At 62.4% G+C, this 16,169-nt stretch overlaps 2 protein-coding genes across 4 annotated transcripts in view; both read left to right on the top strand.

Annotated features, from left to right (window-relative positions):
• IGF2R (insulin like growth factor 2 receptor) overlaps nucleotides 1–10,809 on the top strand; it is a 94,462-nt gene extending 83,653 nt beyond the window's left edge. The window contains exons 42-49 of one of the 3 annotated variants that reach the window (XM_079781039.1): nucleotides 192–306; nucleotides 1,564–1,710; nucleotides 2,533–2,720; nucleotides 4,151–4,337; nucleotides 6,063–6,215; nucleotides 7,058–7,127; nucleotides 7,766–7,963; nucleotides 10,383–10,809. In XM_079781039.1, the coding sequence (XP_079637165.1) occupies nucleotides 192–306; nucleotides 1,564–1,710; nucleotides 2,533–2,720; nucleotides 4,151–4,337; nucleotides 6,063–6,215; nucleotides 7,058–7,127; nucleotides 7,766–7,963; nucleotides 10,383–10,526 (1,202 nt within the window). In that variant the 3' untranslated portion in view covers nucleotides 10,527–10,809. Of the gene's footprint in view, nucleotides 1–191; nucleotides 307–1,563; nucleotides 1,711–2,532; nucleotides 2,721–4,150; nucleotides 4,338–6,062; nucleotides 6,216–7,057; nucleotides 7,128–7,765; nucleotides 10,161–10,382 lie in introns of those variants that run through there. The other 2 variants (XM_079781038.1, XM_079781037.1) reach the window with 2 other exon arrangements.
• Nucleotides 10,810–11,365: 556 nt separating this feature from the next.
• LOC307105397 (solute carrier family 22 member 2-like) lies at nucleotides 11,366–15,265 on the top strand (the record flags this gene model as incomplete). The annotated part of the gene is made up of 4 exons (XM_079781150.1): nucleotides 11,366–11,377; nucleotides 11,482–11,533; nucleotides 13,704–14,092; nucleotides 15,126–15,265. The coding sequence occupies 4 exons, from the start codon at nucleotides 11,366–11,368 to the stop codon at nucleotides 15,243–15,245; spliced, it is 573 nt and encodes a 190-aa protein (XP_079637276.1). The 3' UTR covers nucleotides 15,246–15,265.
• Between the last annotated feature and the right edge of the window lie 904 nt (nucleotides 15,266–16,169).

Raw genomic sequence — 16,169 nt, 5'->3', positions numbered from 1 at the left:
CGGGTGGCAGGAGGCGGGGATCGGACCCCGGTCTCTGCGGGCAGCGGGCGGCCCCGGTGCCGATGACCCGGCCATGAGTTTCCAGAAAGCCGGCGTTTTTTCTGTCCTGGTCCTTGGTGCCGATTTTGATTCCTGAGTTGGAAGGTTTTCATGATACATGAGAACGAACGGCTTTTCCATCTCTGTTTCAGATGACAAGATCACTGTGACGTACTCAAAGGGCGACGCGTGTGGTGAAAACAAGACTGCGTCTACCGTCATAGAGCTGACCTGTGCGAAGACTGTGGGCAGGCCTGCCTTCAGGAGGTGAGGGGGCTCCCCGTGGGGCGTGGCGGGGCTCGCCAGCATTTCTCTCTGGTTTTCCCGGCTTGTGGATGTGAGAGCAGAAAGAGGATTGGATGTGAGAGCGGGAAGAGGATTGGACGTGAGAGCGGGAAGAGGATTGGATGTGTGAGCAGGAAGAGGGTTGGGTGTGTGAGCGGGAAGAGGGTTGGGTGTGTGAGCGGGAAGAGGATTGGGTGTGTGAGCGGGAGGAGGGTTGGGTGTGTGAGCGGGAAGAGGGTTGGATGTGTGAGCGGGAAGAGGGTTGGGTGTGTGAGCGGGAAGAGGATTGGGTGTGTGAGCGGGAAGAGGATTGGGTGTGTGAGCGGGAGGAGGGTTGGATGTGTGAGCGGGAAGAGGGTTGGGTGTGTGAGCGGGAAGAGGGTTGGGTGTGTGAGCGGGAAGAGGGTTGGGTGTGTGAGCGGGAGGAGGGTTGGGTGTGTGAGCGGGAGGAGGGTTGGGTGTGTGAGCGGGAAGAGGGTTGGATGTGTGAGCGGTAAGAGGATGCTGGTGGCCATGCCCGGGAGGGGCTGGTGCTGAGACTTAGGGCCTGGGCTCGGGGGGCAGGGCTGCTCCCCACAAGGAAACTGCGGGGGAGACGCAGTGACTAGACGAAAGCTACCACGTGAGGCGGCATGTAACTGCCTTCCGTCTTTGGAAGTCATAGAGCCAAAGGGGCGTTGATGGGTGCCAGCCAAGGCCGGTGTTCAAGTGCGGGGCCCACGGGCAGGTGGGTGGCACCTGGGAGGCTCTTGGAATTTACTAGAATTCTCCAGGCAGTTCTGCATCTGGTGTGAGGGGAGGTGTGGCCAGCAGAGGGAGCATGTGAGCTGCTGTTTGTGAACAAAGGATTCCCTCCAGAGCTGAGCTCGCCAGAGGGAAGACCCAGGAATGGTCCATTGTATGAGTCGAAAACACTTGTCAAGTAAAAATTAAAAAGCCCAGGAGCAGTTTTTTCCAGCTTTTCGAGGCTGCACGGTTTCCGAGTTTAAGAAATTGTATTAAACTGTTACCTCCCTTTTCGCGTGGCTGACATACTGGCTGGTCCCCTTTCCTGATACGGTTTTGAGGAAAGTGAACAAAAGAGCGTCTTAGCCAGAGCTGCCTGCCCATCCCAGGGAGGCGGGAGGCCCGGGAGCCTGAAGGCGGGGGCGGCGGGTGGGGGGGGGGGATGCCTGCGGCTGTGTGCCATCTCCTGGCGAAGCCCGCCTGGCCCCGGCGTGACCGTCCTGCCCCCTCCAGGTTCGACAGGGACACCTGCACCTACCACTTCAGCTGGGACTCGCGGGCTGCCTGCGCCGTGAAGCCCCAGGAGGTGCAGATGGTGAACGGGACCATCACCAACCCCGTCAATGGCAAGAGCGTCAGCCTCGGAGACATTTACTTTAAGTAAGTGAGCCTTCCCGCCGAGCACTGCGTTCCAGATGGACTCGGCGGCAGCTCGGGCCTCTGCCTGGTGGGAGCACCACCCGGTGAACAGGCCGTGTGCCGAGTTCCTGCTCCTAGGCTGTCGGCACAGCCTGCTTCAGCCAAGGGAAACCGCTCCGCTCTCCGGTTTTAACTCCAAAGACGTGAATTCTCTCGAGTGTGAACATAAAGGCGCCCCGCCCCCCTCACTTGATGATGAGCCCAGGGTCAAGCCTAGGCTTTCGGAAACAACTTTTGATCAGGGATCTGTGGGCTTTCCAGCTTCTGCATAAATAGTCAGCATCTTGGCAGCGTCCCTGGGAGCTTCCTGTGGTCCGGTGGCCGGGTGTCCGGCAGGGCTGGGGCCGGCGAGGCGGGCGTGTGCTCGGCCATTCGAAGAAGGCGCACTGTGCAGCGTGCAGGGTGGTGGGGACGGAAGTCTGCCCACCCGGTGTCCTCGAGGGCCTGGGAGAATGGGGCGTCCTGCAGTCTGCACTCGCTCCCAGGACTTCGGGTCTATAGTAAACAGCTTCCTTTTTAAAAATACATTTTTGTTGATTTCAGCGGGGGGGATGGGGGTGGGGAGAACTAGAAACATCAATGATGAGAATCATCAATCAGCTGCCTCCTGCACGCCCTGCACTGGGGATCCAGCCTGCAACCTGGGCACGTGCCCTGACCGGGAATGGAACTGTGACCTCCTGGTTCATAGGTTGACACTTAACCACTGAGCCACACTGGCCAGGTGTAAACAGCTTTTTTAAAGGACTGCCCGAGTCACGGCTGCCTTTTCTGTCCCTCCAGGCAGTTCAGTGCCTCCGGGGACATCCGAACAAACGGGGACAAGTACCTGTATGAGATCCAGCTTTCTTCCATCACAAGCTCCAACAATCCGGCGTGCTACGGAGCCAGTGTCTGCCAAGTTAAATCCAACAACCAGCAGTTCAGCAGGAAAGTGGGCACTTCTGATAAAACCAAATACTACATTCAAGGTAATTGCGTTTTCCCATTGTTCCATTTTACTTCCTCGAAGGAAGAGCTTTAAAATATTCACGAAGTCCCTTCAGTTGAAATCTCAGATCCTTTTTTTATTTTTTATTTTAATGTCTTGATTTTAAAATAAAAAAATAAAAAAATCTAAGCCCTGATACTATTCTTGCCTTGTGTGCAGCCATCCCAGTGGGTTGAACAGCCTGAGTCCCAGGGCTCCCCTCTCTGATCTGTCTGCCTCACACACTAACCTCCCGGCCTCCCCGCTGTGGCTGGCTGAACCGTTCCAATTGCCTACAGAGTGGGGAGTAGACTGAATCCGCACAAGGCTCCCTTGCTTCTAACACCAACGGCTAGTTTGGGGGGCTCCCATCACCAGCCTCAGCTTTGATCATTCCCTGGAAGGGCTCTGAGACTCACTGAGAGCTGTTAGTCCCGGGTGTAGTTTGTTACAGCGAAAGGATGTAGATTAAAGTCCACCAAAGGCAGAGGCACGAGGGCAGGGTCAGGGGGAGCCAGGCCCTGCTGTTCTCTCCCTGCATTCCCAGGTCAGTGCAACATAGTGCGCCCAGTATTGCCAACCAGGGAGTTCACTGCCCCCTGGGGGCCAGGGCTTTTATTGAGGCTCCATTAGGTAGGTTTGGTTGGTTGGTTAATTGGTTGATTAGCTGTTTGGATGGTTGATTGGCTGGTTGGTTAGTTGATTGGCTGGTTGGTTGGTTGATTGGCTGGTTGGTTGGTTGATTGGCTGGTTGGTTGATTAACTGGCTGATTGGTTGATTGGTTAATTGAATGGTTGACTGGCTGATTGGTTAATTCGTTGATTGGCTGGCTGGTTGGTTGGTTGGTTGGCTGGCTGGTTGGTTGGTTGGTTGGCTGGCTGGCTGGTTGGTTGGTTGGTTGGCTGGCTGGTTGGTTGGTAGGCTGGCTGATTGGTTTATAAGCTGGCTGGTTGATTGGTTGATTTGTCTGGCTGGCTGTTCATTGATTAGTCTGCTGGTTTGGTGACTTGCTGGTTGTATGGTTGGCTGATTGTTGGCTGGTTGGTTGATTGGCTGGTTGATTGGTTGATTAGCTGGCTGATTGGTCAATTGGCTGGCCGGTTGGTTGGTTGCTCACTTGGTTTATTCTAGCCTCCAGGTAGGCCAATACCACTGAGCCAGCTGCCACTCAGATCCTATTGTTACCTGAGGACAAAGCCAGCCCTCTCTCAGTCAGGGCCCAGGCTGCCTTGCACACGGACTTAGGGAAGAGACTCACGTGTGTGCCAGGTGGCCTGTGAGGAGAGCACACGTGGGATGTTTGATGGGAGACCCTTCTGCGTGGTTTTAAGTCTCTGCAAACTTTGTATAAGCTTTGAGAAGAAGAGCTGTTATTGAATAACAGTGATGATGACATTGCTGTGTTGTGTGCTCGCCTTCCATTCTGGCAGATGGGGATCTGGATGTGGTGTTTTCCTCGACCTCCAAATGTGGGAAAGATAAGACAAAAACGGTCTCTTCCACCATCTTCTTCCACTGTGACCCTTCGGTGAAGGAGGGGATCCCCGAGTTCAACCACGAGACCGCCGACTGCCAGTACCTCTTCTCCTGGTACACCTCCGCCGTGTGTCCGCTGGGGTAAGTGCGGCGTCCGGCACTGGTGGGAGCCTGCTCTCGGTCACGTTTCTCTCTGGATGGACACTTACCAACTTCACCCCCACCTCCTCGCTCAAAACGCAGCTGCAGCATTAGTGTGTGTGTGTGCGCGCGCGTGCGTGTGTGTGTGTGTGTGTGTGTGTGTGTGTGTGTGTGTGTGTGTGTTTTCCGCTCAGTGTTTTATTGTGGAAACAATTCAAACATGAACAAGTCCAGAGAAGTGGTAGAGGTAAACCCTACTAGCCAGCACCTGGCTCCAGCAGTTGTCCATGTCCTGTCTCCTTGGTCCACTCCTTGTCACTGCGCGCGCTCCCCCGGCCACTCCCGGCAGCATCGGCGAGAGCGCTCCCCCTGCCACTCCCGGCAGTATCGGTGCGCGTGCACCTTGGGCCCCGAGTGCCTCTCTTTTCATGTCTTCTTCCAGCAACGTGTCCCCCTTGGTGGTCCCTGGGAGGCGGCAGCTTTAGCCCATCTTTGTTCCCAGCTAATCTTTTGTTTTCTAGTACAAACTACTAGATTGGCTGGTTGAAAGCTGGTTGTGAGTTAACGTCACTTTAACTCGAGGGAAGTATTTTCTGCCCGAGTGAGTGAACGTTTATTCTACAAATCTTGGAAATCCGCCGGTTTTCATGGGAAAATCACGTTTCTGCCCCGAGAGCTTCTCGGTGCGCGAAGGGAGGTGGCAGCCTCCGTGGCCTCGGGAACCTGCCTCTCGCGTGCCCACCCTGCTTCCCTGGCCCGGCCACGGTGCCAGGTGTAGGGCCTCATCCGAAGCAAAGCGCGTCGTGGCTCTCCCCTTCGATGTGCTCTCTTTCTGTTTCTCCCGTTACCGCGTCCCGGCTTTGTGCTCTCTGCCCTGAGACAAGGCCGGGAGAGACGGAGCTCTGGCCTGGTGACTGCTCGGAGAAGGACCCGCGGTCAGCAGGGAACGGTGGCAGGGACCCTGCCGGGAGAGCCAGGCCCCACCTTCGAGATCTGAAATCTTACCTTGGTTTTGATTTTTACTTTCTACGGGCGCTAGTCCAGCAAAAAAAAAAAAAAAAAAAAAAAAGGAATAAAAAGTCAGCCTTGTCCTAACTGTCCCAGGAGCAGGGTGTAAAGCAAGACTCGACAAGTCTCCGTACGCTGGCGCCGTCTAAACGGCACGCCTGTGCGTTCCGTGAGGGATGGTGACAGGACAGTCACCGAGGAGGGGAAATACATTTGGAAACTGAGTCACACTTCTAAGTCCTCATGGGTCACAGGAGGAACCAGAAGCAGAAACCAAATTACACGGGGCCTGGGGGACGGGGAACACCCGACGTCGGCCCAGGGGCGTGGGGGTGTCCCCGGCGCCGGCTGGTCCTGGCTCGGGGGGGCCTCTGGCTCTGAGGGCAGAGTCTTCAGAGCATCTCCCAGGTCCCTCCAACTCCTGGCTTCTGGGCCCCGAGGCCCTACCGAGGGACAGGCCAGGGCCGAGGAGTGCGTCCCTCAGAGCTCAGCTTTCTCATTTCCTCTGTCCCCGTGGCTCCAGGCTGGTGTTCAGCCTGTTTCCCGAAGCCTCTGCCTGGACTCGTAATCAAGACAGTTTCGAGTTGGGGTTTGGTGTCTGGTAGAACTCGTGTTGAGGTGTGACGTGTGGTGTGGCGATCAGAGCCACTCCCGAGGTGGGGCCTGCTGGTCCCCGCTGGGGCGGCAGGGCCCCCGAGTGACGTGCCTTCCTTCCAGGGCGGGCTTCGACAGCGAGGACGCTGGAGCGGGCGCACCGGCGCACACCGGGCTCTCGGAGCGGAGCCAGGCGGTGGGCGCGGTGCTCAGCCTGCTGCTGGTGGCGCTCACGGGCTGCCTGCTGACCCTGCTGCTCTACAAAAAGGAAAGGCGGTAAGGAGAGGGGGGTGGGCAGTGGGCAGGATCGCATCTGGGGTTCAGTGTTTTGGGGGACCCAGCAGCACCCAGAGCCCCAAGTTAGAACCGGAGGGCGGCTTCCAGTTGCGTTTTATAAACGTCTGTGTTTCTGTGATGAGGTGTCCCGGTGCCCAGAGCCGTGACCCTGTCCCGGGTGCTCTGCCCTCGTTGCCCATGGCCGCGCCCTGGCCTGGCCAGCCAGTTCCCGGGACGCCTGGATGTGCAAAGAGGGACAGCAAGCTGAACCCCTGCCACGAGCAGACTTCCCCCGATCTGTCTCCCTCCCTCCCTCTGTCCCTCGTGAAGTAATCGCTTAGAGGCACCTGCTGCGGGCAAGGGCTGGTCACTCATCCGTGTGCCTTTCCATCGGGTTTGCACGTCACACGTGACTGAGGCGTGCAGCTGGGAGCCCTGTGGTGGCAGCCCTGGCCCGGGCAGAGGAGCAGGCCAGCTCGGGGCTCCCTGTCCTCTCATCTGCGTGAGCCAGAGGCAAGCAGAGGGCTTGGGCGCGAGCCGCCCGGGGTTAGTCCCCACGCAGTGGCCCACGCAGCCTCGGTGCAGCCTTGGGTTCAGGAAGGTGTCTCATCGTTCACGCGTGGAACAGCGGAAGCACCCACGTTCGATAGCTTGCTCCAGGCCTAGCTGGACCGCCAAGCGGTGGGGCAGGATTTGAATCCACCTCTGTCTGATCCCGTGGCGTTCTGGCCGCTGTCCTGGGTTTGGTGCGCCTGTGTGAGGAGAGGCATGGGTGGGGGCGCACCCGCTCTGTTAGGCTGGGAACCCTGCTGGGTCCACCTGGAGTAACTGGTCTCTTGCAGGGAAACGGTGCTGAGTAAGCTCACCAGCTGCTGTAGAGGAAGTGCAAACGTGTCCTACAAATACTCCAAGGTACGTCCTGCCCCCGCCCCCGCCCCCGCCCCCGCCCGGGAGCTGTGGGTGGGGCGCCGCGCTGTCCGTGGGCGCGGAAGCTCGTCCTCACCAGCAGCTGGAGGGAGAAAGGGAGAGCCCTCGGTGGCGGTTGGCCCGGACACAAGTCCGTCTCACTCCTTTATCCGCCCCGGGAGGCGGCTGGTTTCCGAGCGCCGCGCCTCGCGTTCGGTGGCCCCTGCTTTCGGGCTGTCCTGAACCCGTGTTCACGGTGGCGTCAGCTTTGTCCTCTGGCGTTTGGATGATTTCCTTCAAGATGCGCTTTCAGAAAAGGGGCATCGTTTAGACCAAAGGGCATAATGTGCTCACGGCTCCTGATGCCACCGCCAAGCTGCCTGCTAAAGGCTTATCTCAGCTGGACCCGACTCACGTCCTTCCCCCCGCCCGCCCCGCCCGCCCCGCCCTGGGCGCCGGGCTCCTGATGAGCCGCGGGGGAGCCGGACTCACCGCTGCATTCCTGCCCCTGTGACCCCGCTGCCTGGCTGGGCCGCGCGGCTGAGGGGGCGGAACGGGGGGCCCTGACCTGGGGGGTGGGAAGGAGGGAGTGCGGGAGCGGACCCGGCTGCAGGCGGGCTCCACGGGCTCGGTTTTGTCCCCAGCAGGTCAACAAGGAGGAGGAGGTGGACGAGAACGAAACGGAGTGGCTGATGGAAGAGATCCAGGCGCCGGCCCCGCGGCCCGGGAAGGACGGGCAGGAGAACGGCCACGTCACCACCAAGCCCGTGGAGGCCGCGGCCCTCGCCTCCCTGCACGGGGACGACCAGGACAGCGAGGACGAGGTCCTGACCATCCCAGAGGTGCGCGTGCACGCGGGCAGAGGGACTGGGGCCGCAGGCACCCACCCAATGCGCCACCCGCCGAGGAAGACGCTGCGCGACACCCGGGTGGGGCTGGTGGGCGGCGAGAAGGCCAGGCGGGGGCCGCCCCGGGCCGCGGCCCTGAAGCCCGGCCCCCCCGGCGGCCTGCGGTCCTTCCACGACGACAGCGACGAGGACCTCCTGAACATCTGAGTCCGGGCCGGGCCGGGGCCGCCGCCCGCCGGGCACGTCAACCAAATAAGACTCCAGCTCGATGATGCTTCTGTCATTTTTGCCTTTAACAAAAACTGGTTCAAAAGGGAATGATTTTTGTGAAGGGGGAGAGAGAGGGTGAGCAGGTCGGGCACCCCTCATCCGTGGGGGTCACGGCCCGGGATGAGGCCTTGGTCCGGTTGGAGAGGGTGGTGCTGGGGCCCGGGTCTGTCCCGAGTCCTCATTTAAGTGCGTGGTGCCGGGCCAGACGCACTGGGGACAGAGGGCTCGGAGAGAACCCTTGCTGCTGTAGCCCTGTAGGTGTTTGACCGTTATATTTAGCAGTTACCTCTCTCTTCCTATTTATTGACTCTGACAATTACTCAGGTTTGTGAAAAAAACAAAAAAAACAAAAAACAAACAAAAAAAACACACAAAAAAACAAAAACAAAAAAAAACCAAACCTCCCCCTCACTTCCTTCCTGCGGAGGGGTGCGCGGCCACCCGTGGTCCCGGGAAGCTGTCTGCGGGGCTGGTTTCATACGCGATTTTGAACTTGTCGACATGTATCCTCTAAGTTAGAATACTCGTCTGTCTCCTTTCCTCTTGGCTGTCTGTTTCCTGCGGGCACACGCACACGCGTGGCCTCTGAGTGCCTGGGCTTCGAGGGCCGCCCGCCCCACGCCTGGCGTCGGTACCGGCTCCGCCTCTGTGGGACGCCTGAGGCCTCGGCGCGCGGGTCAGTGTTCCTCTCTGGCCGGTGCCCCCGACGCCCCGCCCAGAGGTTGACTTTTGCGAGTCGAGATGTCAGAGGAGGTGGCGGGCTAGGTCTCGCCTCTTCCGGTTCTCTGACGCCACCATTACTGTGCTTATTTTTTTAAGAAAAAAAGTGTTTATCAACCATCCGACCTATAAGAAGCCTTAAATTGCACAGTGTGTGACTTGCAGAATTGCATGCAGGCTGGCGGGTGGTGTCCGGGTGGGGGCGGCCGAGGCCGGGCCCCCCGCCGCGGGCGGGGCGGGGCGGGGTGACTGCGCTCTCCCCGCTGCTGGCTCTTCTCGAAGTGTTTAACGGACGGCTTTCCTCTTACTCTAGAGTTGTACGTAGCGTAGTCGCCTGCTGAAAGGCAGACCGCCTCCGGGCTCATGGGTTTGTACTCAGTTTGGCTGATTTGATTTCAACTTGAGTATTTTTTAAAATTGATTTCTTTCCTCACTTTTTTTTTTCCAATCAAATTTACTGTAACGTAAAGTATTCAACGATTTCAATAAAAGATAAATTATTAACTGGGTGTCACTGCTTTTTCCCCGGGAGAGCGGGACGTTGCCCGCCTGCCCTCGCGTGCGGGTCCCGGGGCCGCGCTCGGGCTCGGCTGCAGTGGGCGGGTGACCCCTCACGCAGCACCTCGTCCTCTCTGGGGCCGTCCCCACGTGCGGGACGGACGGGGTCCGCCGTGCTCCTCCGCGTCACCCACGTCTGGGTCGGGCCTCTTTCCGAGAAGGCAGACTCGGGGGTCCCCGTTCACCAAAGCAACCCCGTGGGTGGGTCCCACGGTCCCGGGAGGCGGCCTGGGTGCAGCCCTCTCGGCGTGGCTTCTCCTGCACACACCCGTCTTCCCTCGGGTCACTGACCAGAGCGCCTAGGTGCTCACGGGAAGCAGACAAAGCCCTCAAAGCAGGCTTCTCGGAGTCAGCAGCCTCCCCTTCATCCCGTTTTCTCGTGCTCCGATGGGCGCGAGTTCCTTATTATTTTTCTTAGGGTTCCACAATGTTGAAGTACCAGAACCACTGGAACGGTGCTTCTGACCCATTCCTCCTTTTTTTTAAAATTAAATATATTTTTATTGATTTCAGAGAGGAAGGGAGAGGGAGGGAGACAGAAACATCAGTGATGAGAGCGAATCATTGATGGGCTGCCTTCTGCACGCCCCCTGCTGGGGATCGAGCCCACAGCCTGGGCATGTGCCTTTGACCGGAATCAAACCCGGGACCCTTCCGTCCACAGGCCGACGCTCTATCCAACTGAGCCAAACTGGCTAGGGCTCCTTCCTTCCTTTCTCCTCCTCATCCGAGTGCTGGCATGTTGGGGTTGCTGAAGCCAACCCCAGAACGTGACCTTACGCAGAGATAGGGTCCTTATGCCGATGAGACGTTGCCGCGAGGTCGGCGGGTGGGCCCTAACCCGCCATGACTGGTGTCCTTGCAGAATGGAGACACGCAGACACAGACACACACAGAGGGAAGCGGATGTGAAGACACGGGGGGAAGACGGTCAAGTGCAAGCCAAGGCGAGCAGCCTGGAGAGCCCGGCCCTCAGCCGCAGGAGGAGCCCGCCCTGCCCACACCGTGATCTTGGACTTCTGGCCAAAGCGGTGAGGCGGTAACCCTCTGTTTCAGCCTCCCAGCCCATGGTGCTATGTTACGGCAGCCCGAAGAGGTGCACCCAGACACTACAGGCCCGGCCCCGGCTTCCTCGCGGGGCCCGGCAGTGACGACACACACGGACGGCGACCACGGCAGTGCCGCGCCCAAGAGCTCGGCACCCATCTCGGCCGCCGTCCCGTGCCCGTCCCACACGCCCCCCCCCCCTTTTTATTCTTGGCATTTATAGAAAACATGATGCAGAAAATCCACGTGCTTCCTTGTCTGTTCATTCATTCACGGAGATGGTCTGTGTCAGGCCGGGCGTCCCGGCACAGGGCGGAGCCGTGTCTAAGGCCCACGGTCCCCCGTCTCTCCCCTGAACGGCTTGGAGTTTGCATCAGAGGCCAGTCTGGGGAGCGCTTTCATTCCCGGATGGGGGACTGAGCGGGCCCCAGGGGGACACAATCGCTGTGACACGGCTGCTGGTTGGCTTTGAGCCTGAGCCCCGGCCTGCGCTCTGAGCCCATCCTCTGCCGGGGCCCCATCACCCCCTCTGGTTCGGTCCGCACGCTCAGGGCAAGCTTCGCATTTGTAAGTGGCCGAGGAGACAACGGCAGGGTGGGATTGCATGACACACGAGAGTCGGAGGAGTGAAATCGCGGGTCCCTAGTGAAGCGTCCGTGGGAGCCCCACCCTCGCTCCCTCGCATGTCCTCGGGGATGCTCTGGCACCAGGACCGCACGCGTGATGCGGGCAAGGGGCCGACCCTGAGCCTTGGTTTCTCGTGTCTGGTGTGTGGGTAACTCGGGTGCTGGCAAGGGTCACATGACGTGCTCGGTGAGCACCTGGCCGTCCTCCAAACTCGGGCCGATGGCACCGGCCGGGCCCTTCGCGACGGGCCGTGGCCGCAGTCCTTGGCGGCTTCTCCCCTTTGCCGTTAGGATCGCCTGGAGCAGGGCTGGGCGAGGGGGCGAGGGAGTGAAGCAGGGCAAGGTGAGGGTCCCCCAGTCGCTGGTGGGGGTGGGGCAGCTGCTTTCTCCATGGAAGAAAGTGAGTGGTGGGGTTCAGGTCAGGTCTGGTCTGGCCTGGCCGCTGGGGAGGTGGGGGTGGGGGTGGGGAGGAATCCCGCTTTCTCCCCGTGATGCGTGGAGAGCAGGACCTTCAGGCTTTGGCCACTCCCCACGCAGAGGACCCACGTCCGGGGAGCTGGCACCCCCGTCGTCCTCTTCCTGTGTCACGCTGGGTTATCCCCCCAAAGCAGTTCTCTGACACCACGTTAACCTGGTCCGACACCGTGTGCCTGGAGAGCGTCAGGCCCCACAGCTCAGGCCCCCCTGCAGGTGCCCATCAGAGGCAGGGGGCCCCAGCTCCCCCAGTTCCGCCTGATCTGGCTGCACACGGGGTTCCCATGGCCCCCTCCCTCTGGGATTCCGTTATTTGCTGGGGCAGCTGGCAGGTCTCCGGGTGGCGCTGAGTTGACGGCGTAGCGAAGGGCACGGTGAAGGATGCAGGTGAGCGGCCAGGTGAGGGAAGCACCGGGTGAGACCTGAGGGTCCGAGCCCGGAGCCTCTGTCCCTGCGGAGCCGGGGCCCCCCTCCCCCCTCCTTCCGCCCCTGCCCCGTGTGACCGTGTCCTGGACCTGGGCGCTCTGAGCCTGCACACGGGTTCTCACGGAGGCTTCCTCGAGGGGCAGGGTCCGCGGCTAGCCCACGAGGACGGGGGTGGGCTTTCCTGTGGCCAGGAGCCATGGAGGCGCCCACCAGAGTCCCCCGTTAGAACAAAGCCACTCCTCACCCGGGGCTCCTGAGGCAGACAGGCACCCAGACAGACTGCACTTCCTGCCTCTCCCGGGCCGCGCTCAGTGTCCTGGGGACCCCCCACCTCCCTGGGTTCCCCCTCTGGCCACATGCGAGGGGATCTCGGAGCTGCAGTCCCCCAGGAGGGGCCGTGCTTGCTACCAAACCGCCGGGCTGGAGGCAGCTCCGGTGCCCAGGGGCGCGCGTCCCAGGAACGTAGGGCACCCCCTGTGCACCTGTCCCTCCTGGGCGCCTGGAGGGCCCCCCAATGTCGCGAGTCCTGGGGCTCCTGCCAGCAGCCCTGGCCTGGGCCACGGGGCTTCACCGCTGAGGCCAGAGGCCCTGGGTCGTGTCCCGGGTCAGGCTGTTTCGGGGCAGCTGGGAGCCTGCCCGGGAGACGGCGACGCTGGTGGGGGCCCGGGAGACCCAGCCGTGCTGCGTCGGGCGAGGACGGCGGGAGATGGGTCTATCTGGGGAGCTGGGCCCCGCACCCCGTTCCGCCCCACGGCCCCGGCCAGAGGACACTTACCTGCAAAACCAGAGCTGTTTCCGGTGCGGCGGTGCTGCGGCCGACCCAGCGCCACACCGGCTGCTGCCCAGGCCCCACCGTCCCGCCTGGGCTCCGCGTGTGATGTGCAGGGACGGATGGGGAGGCTCTGCCTGTTTGGGGGTGGAGGCCGGAGGGCCCCATGGCCGGCTCCCAGTTCCGCCCCGCGGGGAGCAGGCCCTGAGGAGGGCAGGGTGGTCCGGGATGAAGGCCTGGAGCCTGGGGGCCCGGCCCGGCCCCGTGTGTGCTCGGCGTCATCTGGGCCACTTGGCCGGCCGCCTCACTCCTCCTGCTTCACCGCCTGCCGACCCCCCTACACCCTGCCGACAGCGTGTGAGGCCGAGGGCCGGGTGGGGGCTCCCTCTGCCCTCTGCCCGCTGCTGTCCCTTGGGGAGTCCGCCCCGGGGACAGTGAGCAGGTGGAGTTAGGACGGCCCATCCCTGTGTCCGGAGCCCGGCACCACCTGCCGCGTGCAGGGACCTGGCGAGTATTTGTTGAGTCAACAAATGAACGTGAGCCAGAGGCGGCTCCCCTGGCCGGAGCGCTCCCTGGCAGCCGGCAGGTTCCGTGGAGAGGGAACTTGGGGCGTTGCTGCCTCCCCGCCTGCTCCCCCAGGAGCGGATGGGGCAGCCACCCCCCTGTGCGCAGGGGCCGGGGGAGGGCGAGGTCCTCTCCAGCTGGGTGGCGCAGGAGCCTCATGCTCAGGCGGCAGCTCGATCGCAGACCCGCCCGCTGCAAGGAGCCCACGGACCACTGACCTGGCCACTGCCGTGGCGGGCTGCTCCGTGATGCGGGCGTGGCCGCCGTGCCCACGTGGAAGACGCGCACGTCGGGGAGTTCGACTTCTTCCAGAAGCAAACGTTTCTCCTCCTCGCCCTGCTCTCGGCGGCGTTCCCCCCCATCTACGTGGGCATCGTGTTCCTGGGCTTCACCCCCGAGCACCGCTGCCGGAGCCCGGGCGTGGCCCTGCTGAGCCGGCGCTGCGGCTGGAGCCCGGCTGAGGAGCTGAACTTCACGGTGCCGGGCCCGGGGCCCGCGGGCGAGGCCTTCCCCCGCCAGTGCCTCAGCTACGAGGTGGACTGGAACCGGAGCGACCTGGGCTGCGTGGACCCGCTGGCCGGCCTGGCCGCCAACAGGAGCCTCCTGCCGCTGGGCCCCTGCGGGCACGGCTGGGCGTACGACACGCCCGGCTCCTCCATCGTGACCGAGGTGAGCGCAGGCCCTGCGTGCTGGGGAGCGTGTGGGTTTCAGGGAAGAAACGGACACCAAATTCTCAGGTTTGGTTTCACGGCAAGACAGAGGGCGGGGTTCTGTGCAGCGAACAGTGGGCGCGGGTCAGGCTGCACCGGGCGCCCTGCGCCACCCTTTGGAGCTGCTGCAGGGACGGGTGTGGCCTTGGGAGGGCACCGGGTCGGCCAGCACCCGGGCAGCGGCTCTGTGTGAGCCGAGGCCGGTCTGGACGGGGCCACCGCCTCCCGGAAACGAGAGGCTACGGGGTGTCAGGGTCACCACTTTGGGGCTGGTCCCCTCCCCCTGCCTGGCCAGCACGCTGTCCGGGGGGCGGGGAGGAGGAGGGGGCCGAGGGGCAGGTGCTGGGGCCACTTGCTTTTTGTGCTCAAGGCGTCCTCCACAGCGGCGGTCGCCCACCTTTTGGACCTCCAGGGCCACCAGGGGCCGCGGACCCCCGCTTGGCGACCGCTGCTCCGAAGACAGCCCGTAAGGGGCCTGGCCGCCCAGGGACACGGACTGGGTGCCGCCGGGACTCGGAGCAGCCCCAGGCGGCCGCTGGGTTCGGTGCTGACACACTCTGCCTGTCACGGCCCAGGCGGGCCCCTCCTGTCCTGTGGTCCGCTCCGAGCTGCCCCCGCTCGGGCACTGGGTGCGGTGGGTGCGGTGCTGGGCGGGGCACGGAGAGCAGAGCCATGAGGGTCCCGCCGGTCAGCAGTGGGGAGGGGGGGCGCGGTGGTTGGTGAGAGTAAGACCCCATGTGGGCCGATGCAGAGGGCGTGGGCTCTGAGGGGGTCACAGCGGCTGAGCTGCTCCGGCTTCTTCCGGAAGGAGGGGAGGGGCGTGGGATGGAGCTGCGAGGAGAGGGCACAGCAAGGGGAGGGAGCGGGGCTGTTGGACTGGTTCCGTTTCACGGTTCGGCAGAGCAGTCTTGGGGGACAGCGGGGTGCTCTCCCACCTTCGGGCCAGGACACCCAGCTGAGTGAGACTTCAGATCCACAATGCACCTTTTCAGGGTATTGTCCCAGGCGCCAGGCCATCTGTTCCTGATAACGAGGCTGGGATACGAGTGCTGCGTGGGGCGTGCTTATACGGAAAGGAAGTGTCCCCCGGATTCAAGTGCAGCTGCACCTGACGTTTTTCTGCGAAGCCCGGCAGCCTGCCTTTGTGCCAGACAAAGGGGTTTGGTCTTAGGAGGCGGTGGAGGGAGAGGGCCACACAGCAGAGGGGTGGGGCCTCCGGAGGCAGGGAGGCTGTGAGGAGGCTGTGAGGAGGCAGGGAGGCTGTGAGGAGGCAGGGAGGCTGTGAGGAGGCAGGGAGGCTGTGAGGAGGCTGTGAGGAGGCAGGGAGGCTGTGAGGAGGCTGGGAGGCTGTGAGGAGGCTGGGAAGGAGCCCCAGCGAGCAGTGCCAACCACCATGGTTGTCGCAGGGACAGAGGGAAGAAGCGGCTTAAGAGACACAGCCTGGCCTGGGCTGGAGGAGGAGGGACCCACTCTGCTCCAGGGTCTGGCTTGGGGGGAAGGGCGAATGGAGCCACTGGCTGTGTATGGGGGGGAGGCTGGTGAGGGGTGGCCTGGCTGGAGGGGGAGGCTGGTGAGGGGTGGTCTGGCTGGAGGGGGGCTGCAGGGGGAGGCTGGTGAGGGGTGGTCTGGCTGGAGGGGGGGAGGAGGTTGGTGAGGGGTGGCCTGGCTGGAGGGGGGCTGCAGGGGGAGGTTGGTGAGGGGTGGCCTGGCGGGAGGGGGGCTAAAGGGGGAGGTTGGTGAGGGGTGGCCTGGCGGGAGGGGGGGAGGAGGTTGGTGAGGGGTGGCCTGGCAGGAGGGGGCTCTCCTGGAGAGGAGGGTCAGATGTCAGAGGACAGAAGGACCTTTAGAACGGGTCACTGTGGCTTCCGAGTGCCCGAGGTCTAGATGACCCGAACCCTGAACGATTCCTGGAAGTCTGGACAGAGCCAGAGGGGAGGCGGCTGCAGGAGAAAGCGTTCCCGCGGTGCAAGCGGGGCGGGGCGGGGGCGGGGGACACGTGCCGTGTGAGACGCCCCTGGAGCTGATGCAGGTGGTCG

The sequence above is a fragment of the Cnephaeus nilssonii genome (genome assembly GCF_951640355.1).
Source record: "Cnephaeus nilssonii genome assembly, chromosome: 9".
In the NCBI taxonomy this organism is placed as follows: domain Eukaryota; kingdom Metazoa; phylum Chordata; class Mammalia; order Chiroptera; family Vespertilionidae; genus Cnephaeus; species Cnephaeus nilssonii.
This window is presented reverse-complemented; position numbering and strand designations above follow the sequence as displayed.